This window comes from Temnothorax longispinosus, chromosome 12 (assembly GCF_030848805.1).
Source record: "Temnothorax longispinosus isolate EJ_2023e chromosome 12, Tlon_JGU_v1, whole genome shotgun sequence".
NCBI classification, from domain to species: Eukaryota; Metazoa; Arthropoda; class Insecta; order Hymenoptera; family Formicidae; genus Temnothorax; species Temnothorax longispinosus.
In genome coordinates this window covers 4,088,612-4,098,442 of record NC_092369.1, presented here as the reverse complement: position 1 = coordinate 4,098,442, position 9,831 = coordinate 4,088,612, and the positions used below count along the sequence as shown (strand labels likewise).

Here is a 9,831-nt window from a genome sequence, read left to right as displayed (position 1 = left end):
CGGATCTCGTGGGATTCTCGTCGACGCGTATATTGCCGCCGGGACTGTGGCACGAATCGGACGCACCGATTAATATTATTAACGTAAACATTATCCGCGTGGATTGTAACGTGACCGCAGGTGCGTACAGCAACGGCAAACGCGTTCATACGATACACGAATTTTCACCGAGCGTACCACCGGAATATAAGATATCGAAAATGCCGGCGCAGATCATTTACCTGCCGATCATCACGCGGAGCGTTACGAATCTAACGATACGCGTCGCTGATCAAGACGGACGATTGCTCGATTTTCGAGGAGAAGAGATCACTGTCAGATTGCACGTACGACGGCAAGAGCGATAACGCACCAACCAGTGTATGCGTGAGCGTGAGTGTACGCGCGACATATGAGATGCTAGTGTTGAACGACTCTGAGCACGCGACAGATAACAGTAATATCTTTACGGCTGCGCCGATCGACGATGCCGTCAAGTCGACATTCGGTGGCGTTGAACAAGAGACGAGAAAAAAGCTCAACGCGTCGAACGTTAGGTTTTTACAATCTCTGGGATTCGCGGTGCGAAACATCTGAACGATGACTGAAATTCTCAACATCGAAAGCGAACCGGTCTTTGACGATCGAATCGTCAAGATCGAGACTCACACGAACAATCCGTACGCCAACACAACATTTGACTATAGCGACGAGATACGAATACCCATACAACAGCAGGATCTGTATACGTTGCCGTGCGAAAGTTTTTTCTACGTCGAAGGAACATTGACGGTGACCAGAGCAGCCGACCAAGTCGATAACGTGGTATTGGGTACTAATTGCGTCGCGTTCATGTTCGACGAGATTCGATACGAGTTCGACGGTATGAAGATTGATCGCTGCAGAAACGTAGAAATAACCAGCACGCTCAAAATCTATGTTACGGTATCGTCCGACAGAAGCGTGATCCTGCGAAACGCTGGCTGGGATCTGCAGAATAATCCGAACGGATATTTCAATTTCTGCGTACCGCTCAACTTGTTACTGGGATTTTGCGAGGATTACAAACGCGTGGTGATCAACGCTCGTCACGAATTGATCTTGATACGAGCGCGCAACGACAACAATTCCGTGGTAGGAAGTCTCGCGTTGGAGCCTACTATCAAAATACTCAAGATACAATGGCGAATGCCTCACGTGGTATTGAACGAGATCGCCTTGGAAGACAGACGATATCTAAGTATGGGTTTCCGTTCGTGGGATCTGTACGAGTATCCCCTGTTGCAGAACACGACCAAGCACTCGTGGGCCCATTAAGACCGCGACTCAGCTCGAGAAACCGCAATACGTCGTCTTCGCTCTGCAGACGGGTCGGAAGAACGTCATGTCCGCCGACACAAGCCGATTCGACGACTGCAACTTGACCAACGTAAAACTCTATCTAAACTCGAAAGTTTATCTGTACGACGATCTGAATTTGGACTTTGGCAAACACAGATGGGCGATTCTGTACGCGCGTTTCTGCAAGGGTTACTACGGATACGAATATCTCGAGCCGAGTCTCACCGTTTCGACTTTTCTACATAACGGCCCGTTTGTGATCATCGATTGCTCCCGCCAAAACGAATCCGTCAAAAACGCTACCGTGGATGTCAGAATAGAATTCGACTGCATGGAGAACGTACCGCCGAATACCTCCGCGTACTGTCTCATCATACACGACCGCGTGATTGAGTACAACCCGTTGACGAACGTGGTGCGCAAAATAGTCTGAGTGTTCGCGGCAACCAACGTCGACGTGAATATTATTTTCTCTTTCTCTCTCTCTCTCTCTCTCTTTCCATCAGTCTCCGATACAATTATTTAGAGGAGCAAGGGAGGAAGGGAGGGGGAAGTATAAATCAGAGTGTCGCGAGACGGTTTGCAGAGTTGCGCGTCATTCCTCTCGATTGACGCATCGATGAGGGAGATAGAGAGATAAAGAAATCTTGTCATGTCCGTACCAACGTTCGTGGACTTGCAAAGATTCCTCATCGGGATGAAATTTGTCATGAAAGAGGTGGCGGTGCTGAGAAAAGGCTGCGTTCTGACGCATCACATCTTTACGTACCCCATGCCGTGGAATCTCTTTACAAAATCCGACAAATCGTGCGCTACCTGGTTGATTTGCTATCACCATGGATTACGATGAGAAGACGAAAACGTGCCGTACAGCATGGTGAAACGCCTAATTACATCGGCCGTGCTTGGTGTGGAAGAAGACGAAGAAGACGATGACGACGAGATGCCGACTCTCGTGTATGTCAAGGGATGCCAGAAACGAGAATGGCTTGTGGATCTGCTGGAGAATTATGCGCGAAAAAACCTAATTGTCGATACTCTGGATGCGCATTACGAAGATATCGAATATTTGAATAAACTAGATGACCCCAATACTATGCGATGCGGAAAACATGAAAAGAATTGCGCGTTACAAAATGTAATAAAACTATTTAATTGGTGGTCGCGCGCGACGCCATAAAGATTTGCGATCTTTTTTTTTAATAAATATATTATATATAACTTTTTGTTTTCTTTCTTACTCCCCCTCCCCTCCCCCATCATCACCGTTAGAGTAGGCTTTACTTCCCTCTTTCTTAAAAAATCCACTGCGCAGTTCTATAAACATTAATTCCCCCTCCCCCTTTCCCCACCACCACATCATTACTTTTTGGAGTTGTCGCGTATACTCGATTAATTTTATATGATCAGTCTTGTTGCGATCGCTTGTACTGACGGTCAACTTCTCAGAGTCTAGAGAGCAAAAATGTTCTCCTTTGAAGGATGCAGCAGCAGCAGCAGCAACAACGGTGCAAAACGCGTGAATGCCGTGAATTATTACGTGCCGATTCACAACGTTGAAACTCAAACGTATGAGGCCAGATGCAATAGGTAAGTTTCGTTTGAGAGAAAATTAACATATAGAGTCTCCCCCAGTTTTTATATCTTTGCATATTGTAATACTGTCGAAAAATAAAACTATTTTCATTTCTTTTATCCAGCATTTCGGGGGACCGTCGCGCGGTACGTATACTCAGCAGACGATACGCGCTGACAGCTACGGGATACAAATTCCTCGAAATTGGCATCAACGTGGGTCCACCGAGCTACGTGGAGATCGCCGTTGGAGATCATCGAGGAAAGGAACTGCTGTTGTCTCTCGAAACGTGGAAGGCACTCTACGAGCAACGACGAAATATTCAGAATTTCTTTCGCAACGACTTCAAAGATGTCCATAGTTTTATAAACGTTGGACCGCTAACGGTGAGAGTTTGTACGTCGGTTAATAACGTCAAACTCATACGTCTCGAATCTGTAAACGTACGCTTGATGATGATCGAATCGACGCTGCATCGTATGTTCGATCTCGATCGGTGCATCGATGCGAGATTCGATCGTTTGGTCAGAATCCTTGCGGCGGTCGATGCAAAATTTGCGCAGTTCTCCGATATCGCGTCCACCGTGACGGATCTCAGGGAAGCGTCGAATGCAATATACGCTAGCGATGCGTTCAATACGAATCAGCTCATCGATTGTGAGCTCGCAGCTTTAGTTTTTTAGCACGTAAGATAATATTATGTAAAAGAAGAGTTAAATAAATAGGCTTTTTTACACTTAAACGAACGATGCATTTTTTTTGCGTGCATGTCTTTTCCTATACCTAACTTTTATCAAATGTTGTTTACGACGAACATGTTCCGACAAGTTCGATGCGTTATCGGGTCGATCATTGTTCCGATGACGTCATTTTTTCCTATGTCTTTTACGTACTGCGTAGATAGATTGTTTAGCGAATTTGTTTAGTCTACGCCATAACCGCCTCCCCTTTTCTTAGAAAAATGTTGTTTACGACAAACGTGTCCCGACAGGTTCGATGAACACGCTCCTACGCAGTGCGCTATCGAGTTAGTCTTACCCATTGTGCGCCGCCTAGCGGTGTCGTTGCGAACGAGGCCCCCGCGGCCCCCGCGGACCCTCACGCGGACCCCGCGGCGCGACCGCGACCGCGAACGCGGACTTCCCCTCCCGCGGACCCGCGGCGCGGGTGAGTCATTCCGGTGACTCATCCCGGTGAGTCATCACGGTGGAATGCCAAGGTCAACCCCTCCCTTCCCTCTTCCCCGCGAAATCCGATATCCTTGAAATCTGATATCCTTGAAATCCGATATCCTTGTGTAACCCGATACCCTTGTGTAATCCGATACCCCGCCCTCCCCCCTCACCCCCGCGTTATTTCCTTGTAACCCGATACCCCTGTGTAACCCGATACCCCGCCCCTCCCCCTTCCCTTCACCCCCGCAAAATCCGATACCTCCCTCCCTCACCCCCCCTCGGAGCCCCCGGGGTAAAACGCCCATAGGTTAACAACTGTAATTGTCTTCGGTCACCGTTAATGAAGTCACTAATTTTTCAGCGGGCCCTCGCAGACAAGATCGGAGGTAATGGAGCTGCTCAATGTTAGAAATCGACGAATTCTCACCGATGAGCGACTGGAAGAGATCCCGAAACGACGGCCATTCCTCATACGCGCCCGAAAAGTTCCGCAACTGAATACGCGGTAGCGAAGTCTTGGGAGCGTGTTCGCTAGCTTGCTCCGGCCCGGCAGGCACTCTGGGCGACGCGGGTTTCAGTTTGCTTTCGAGACCGATAAGCAAACCGCGCTGATGCGCGTAAGTATTCTCGACGGTGTCGACAAAATCAGTCTTGGCGTACTCACTCTCGCTGTAGAGTTGCCCGTAGCATGCCCAAAGGAGGTCGTGGTTTGACTCAAATTTGGCCCACAGGTCGTCGAGAATGCGGATGCGAGTGCTCACCATGCCGAGGGTGAGCTTGTCTGCACCCAGCTTCCGGAGGTTGTCCATGGCGCGGGAGATGCGGCCGTGGATGTCGTATTGGCTGTTCAGCAAGGCGCTCTGATCCATGCTTATGGTGGCGGTCGTTGGATGAGGAAGCACTCCCGAATCCGCGGTTGCCGGTATGATCCGGCTCGAAGGACCAGAAATGTTCTGAAGCACGCGGTAGCGCGATATAGCGCGCGGTAAAAGACGACCACAAAAGAAACAGAGAGAAACAGCAAGTACAGAAATACAAAGTTTTAATGTTCAATATGTACAATTATTTACACTGGTTTCCTTTTCAGGCAAAATGCCGTGAGCGCGCACAGAGTCTAGCACGGCGAAAGCGGCGAAATAGCAATTAGGCAAGCGAGTGCGTAAAGCGGTGATAAGCGGTATAGCAAAGCGGTTGTATCGAAATACTAGCGGTGATCTGCGAGCGAAATCGATCCCGCGGCGCAGCGGCGGTGTTTTTATCACCTCCGAGGCGAAATCCCTCCAGGCCAATTTTTACGAATTTCGGGAGGGTGATTGGCCAGCGGCGGCCTACGTCATCGCGTTGACGTCACCGTTTGCACGTGATAATCCGAGGATCGTTATTTGCGCGCGTTTTGTTTATAGCATGGCTATAAACACGTTTTGTTTATAGCTTTCTATTGTGTGCGAGCGGTAGCTTGACTTTGTGCACTCGGTCAGCTGTGGCAATGTTATTGCTGGCAATTAGCGAACTTTCTGGAATACGGTCGATAAAAAGATCCATGCTATACTGACGAATGTAATATTGAAAAGGCTATTTGAAATGCGATTACGATAACGCGTTGGATAATTTATCCTTTCGATTGTTCGAATGCGTATGAGTCGCGAGAACACTTTGGAATGTCTTCATAACTTTACATTTACTTCCTGAAATTTACGAGATTTTCCGTGGTGATGTTGCATGATCTCAAACATCATATATGTTAATTGTAAATTCCCACTCATGTGACATTGTGTGGACATAACAACAATATAACGCGTTATATTGAAATTATATAAATTACTATAATTTAATGTAACTGTTATATTAATTGCTGAAAATGTAACTGCAATATATATACTACCGAACTGTTATATATCTGTTATTGAAATAGCTATAATGCTCGAAGTTATTTGTATCTATAATAACTGTAATCAGATACATCTCTAAAATAATTACCTAAAAAAAAAAATTTCGTTGAAACAAAAAAATTTAACAATTAAATAATTTAAATCGACTGACTGGCAATATATAACGTCTTTTCGATGTGACCATTAAAAAAACTATGAGCCAACTCGCTTTGTCGGATTCACACAGCACTTTTTCGGATCAATCGTCAAGACATTATTAATTTCGACCAACGCTTTTGGTCAGATGATGTAATTTCTGAATTAAATAATTTTATTTTATTTCGCAATTTATTTCGCAATAAAATAAAATTATTTAATTCAGAAATTACATCATCTGACCAAAAGCGTTGGTCGAAATTAATAATGTCTTGACGATTGATCCGAAAAAGTGCTGTGTAAATCCGACAAAGCGAGTTGGCTCATAGTTTTTTCAATGGTCACTGTTTGAGATCGCAACAATTCGCATTGCGACGAAGTCGCGTTCGGCTGCATGTCAGCACATGCACGCTTGCAGTAAATTTCGGTCTAACATTTTATGAAGTGAAAGTAACTAATGTTCGTTAAGATTGTCGCATGAGAATAGTCACGAAAATATTCGGTATAGCATGGATCTTTCGGGATTAGCTTTCTAGAAACTTTAACATTGTTATCAATAATAAAGTCAAACAACAACGCTAGAACAAAGGAACAATCCATGCTATACACAAAGCACTCGAAAACAGGTGACGACCCCGTTGGGTCGCCACGTGAAATCGGTGACGTCAGCTCCATGACGCAGGACTCCGACGGCCAATCACCCTCCCGAAATTCTGGGAAATCTGCAGAGAGGGAGTTTCGCCTCGGAGGTGTTAAAAGGACCGTCGCCGCGCCGCGGAACCGATTTCGCTCGCAGATCAAAGAAAACCCGCTTTCGTACTCCGCTTTGCACACCGCTGTTCCGCGTTTTGAACGTTTCGCCGCATCGCTAGCCGTAGCTTCTGTGCGCGCTCCACGGCTTCCTTGGAAAAAGGGAAAGAACTGTAAATACTTGTACATATTAGACATTATTAAATATATTTGTTTATTTTGAAATTCGGTACTTGTTTCTTGTTTTTGTGGTCGTCTCGTTACCTCGCGCTATCTCGCGCAACCGCGTGCTCTCGAACAGTCACATCGAAAAGACGTTATATATTGCCAGTCAGTCGATTTAAATTACTTAATTGTTATTCTATATACTGGCAAAAAAAATGTTACTTGCTCCAAGAAAATTATTTCTTTAAAGGGTCCTTGGAACATATTTACTAGATCCTAGCAACAATAATTAGTTGACTAAAGTATTTATTTTCAAGAATCAAAGAAATATTTACTAACGTCAACGCGGATATTTATTAGGATAAACAAAATATTTATTTAGATATGCCAAATGGGCGCCGGCTACGAAAGAAATATTTCGTAGATTGAAGAAAATATTTACTACTATTAATGCAAATATTTACTACAATCAACTAAATATTTATTTTGTTCGGGCGCGTAGTGAGTACGCCGAACGGAACGCCGGATCCGTCCAGAAAAGACGCGAGATCTCACGTGCGGCTCCGCTTTGTTTTTTCGATTGTGCAGCGGCCTAGCTTTATACTTGAACGCGAACTAGCTCGCCGGATCAGGGATGCGATAAAAGGCCCAGAGACAGTAATTAGCTTGTAATATACAATAAAAACGTTTATTCGCTATAATAGATATAAAGTGACGGAGCGGGATTACAGTGTTCGACGGACGCGGTAATTTACAGCCATGCACTCGGCGCGGGCTACTGCATGCGGTATTATAACATTATCTAGAATACTCGGCGCGGTACACGGGACGGTATTTGCACGCGGGCGGAGACGCGACAGGTAGAGCGGAGGAGTGCGGACTCCCGGGGCTATGGTAACGAGAACCCTCGTTACGAGGCCGAGCACGCTCGACCCCGCTTGGCCGTGGCCGTCGAGAGTGAATTTGTTGGAATGCGGGGACACCTGAGAACTCGCGGTCGGGGCTCAGACTCTGGACCCCGTTTGGTGTGTCCCCTGGAAATTTGGATGGTAGGCTTCGTCGGGAGCAGCGGAAAGCTGTCGTGAAGACGAAGTGCCGGTTTCCGTCGGAGCGCCGGCTTAAATACCCCGGCGCGGCGGGTTCGTTGGGAGGGAGGCCGGTTGTCAGGCGAGCCGCATGGGGATATGCTGACGCGCGCTCGCCTTCGGCGCGGATCAGCTCCCTCCGGCGTTTCCGAACTTATACATATTATTTCGCGTGAGAAGCAGAAACGGGGAAAAGTATAATACATGTAACGGACAGATACTTTTACAATAATCAATTGCAGGAATCCCCAACATATTTTAATGTGTCGAATGGATTTCGGCTACGAAATAAATATTTCGTAGAAAGAAGAAAATGTTTGCTTTAAATAAAATTATATTTACTATTATTAATGCAGATATTTACTACAGTTAACCAAATATTTATTTATAAGTGTTAACTAGTTTTGGTTACGAAAAAAATATTTCGTTGAGAGAAAGAAATGTCTATAAGAACCAAAGAAAATATTTACTAGTATCAACATAGATTTTTAGCTTTGGTGCGTTACTAAATAGAACTAGGTAGTAAAGGACATATTTCGTTTAATGTTAGAAAAAAATACTTGAAAGTTTCTGTGAGATATGTTTATTTAAAAAATCATATTGTTAGAAAATATACTCATTAATAAGAAAAATTAGATATATTTCATATAAATGTATATTGTATTATACACAGTTTAAAAATTGCCATATTACATTTTTATATTATATATTAATTTAGTGTATTTTGTACATTAATGACATACGATATATGTAATCACACTCTGTGCAACTAATTCTTCATTAAAATATCGAGTCTAAATAATAAAACTGCGGAGAAAATAGCAAATCTAATCTAAAATTTTTAACACATTACATAAAAGAATAAAAATATATAATATAAATTTAAAATCAAATAATATAATATTATATATATATATAATTTTGGTAATTATGCAGTTTAGGGGAAGCACCTCCGATGACCTTGACCTTAACATATGTTGTCAAGGTCACCCTCCTGAGTGACCTTCAGAAGGTTTTAGCCGTCGCTCGTTTTTTATTAAAAAGTTATTAACAAAAAAAAGTTTGGCGACCTCACCGATTTCAATGACCTTGATATATGTTGTCAAGGTCATGACCCCGAGTGACCTTCAGAAGGTTTTAGCCGTCGCTCGCTATTCGTTAAAAAGTTATTAACAAAAAAAGTTTGGAAAATATAGCATATATAGGTGCATATATAGGTTAGTTGACGCGTTTTAAACACTTAAATACTTTTAAAGCGCGTCAACTAACCTATGTAGGTTAGTAATCAACGATTTACTGCTTTAAATGTTGTGTTTTGGTAAAGCAGCGACTTTTTCGCAAAATAAAGTATTCTCTGCTTTAACAAAAAGACTTCAATTTATCAACAATTTACTGGTTTAAATGTTGTGTTTTGGTAAAGCAGCGACTTTTTCGCAAAATAAAGTATTCTCTGCTTTAACAAAAAAACTTCAATTTATCAACAATTTACTGCTTTAAATGTTGTGTTTTGGTAAAGCAGCGACTTTCTCGCAAAATAAAGTATTCTCTGCTTCAAAGAAAAACGTAATATTAGTCGTTTATGCCTCTCAGTACTTAAAATAACTGCTATATTTTCGAAACTTTTTTTGTTTATAACTTTTTAATAAAAAACGAGCGACGGCTAAAACCTTCTGAAGGTCACTCAGGAGGGTGACCTTGACAACATATGTCAAGGTCAAGGTCATCAAAGGTGCTTC

General features: G+C 43.7%; 3 protein-coding genes across 3 annotated transcripts; 2 read left to right on the top strand and 1 right to left on the bottom strand.

The window, feature by feature from the left end:
• The first annotated feature begins 579 nt into the window (after positions 1–579).
• On the top strand, positions 580–1,296 carry LOC139822687 (uncharacterized). The gene has a single exon (XM_071794639.1). It carries the CDS (start codon positions 580–582, stop codon positions 1,294–1,296), a length of 717 nt encoding a protein of 238 aa, XP_071650740.1.
• Positions 1,297–2,785: 1,489 nt separating this feature from the next.
• LOC139822686 (uncharacterized) lies at positions 2,786–3,579 on the top strand. Its single transcript, XM_071794638.1, has 2 exons — positions 2,786–2,910; positions 3,006–3,579. Exons 1-2 carry the CDS (start codon positions 2,786–2,788, stop codon positions 3,577–3,579), a joined length of 699 nt encoding a protein of 232 aa, XP_071650739.1.
• Positions 3,580–4,379: 800 nt separating this feature from the next.
• On the bottom strand, positions 4,380–4,940 carry LOC139822685 (uncharacterized). Its single transcript, XM_071794637.1, has one exon. It carries the CDS (start codon positions 4,938–4,940, stop codon positions 4,380–4,382), a length of 561 nt encoding a protein of 186 aa, XP_071650738.1.
• Positions 4,941–9,831: the final 4,891 nt, after the last annotated feature.

Excerpts from the sequence above, each read along its gene's own strand:
- LOC139822685 (XM_071794637.1), bottom strand. The coding sequence starts at position 4,940 with ATGGATCAGAGCGCCTTGCTGAACAGCCAATACGACATCCACGGCCGC.
- LOC139822686 (XM_071794638.1), top strand. The coding sequence starts at position 2,786 with ATGTTCTCCTTTGAAGGATGCAGCAGCAGCAGCAGCAACAACGGTGCA. Across the intron at positions 2,911-3,005 it reads TATGAGGCCAGATGCAATAG|ATTTCTTTTATCCAGCATTT; the intron begins GTAAGTTTCGTT and ends AAAACTATTTTC.
- LOC139822687 (XM_071794639.1), top strand. The coding sequence starts at position 580 with ATGACTGAAATTCTCAACATCGAAAGCGAACCGGTCTTTGACGATCGA.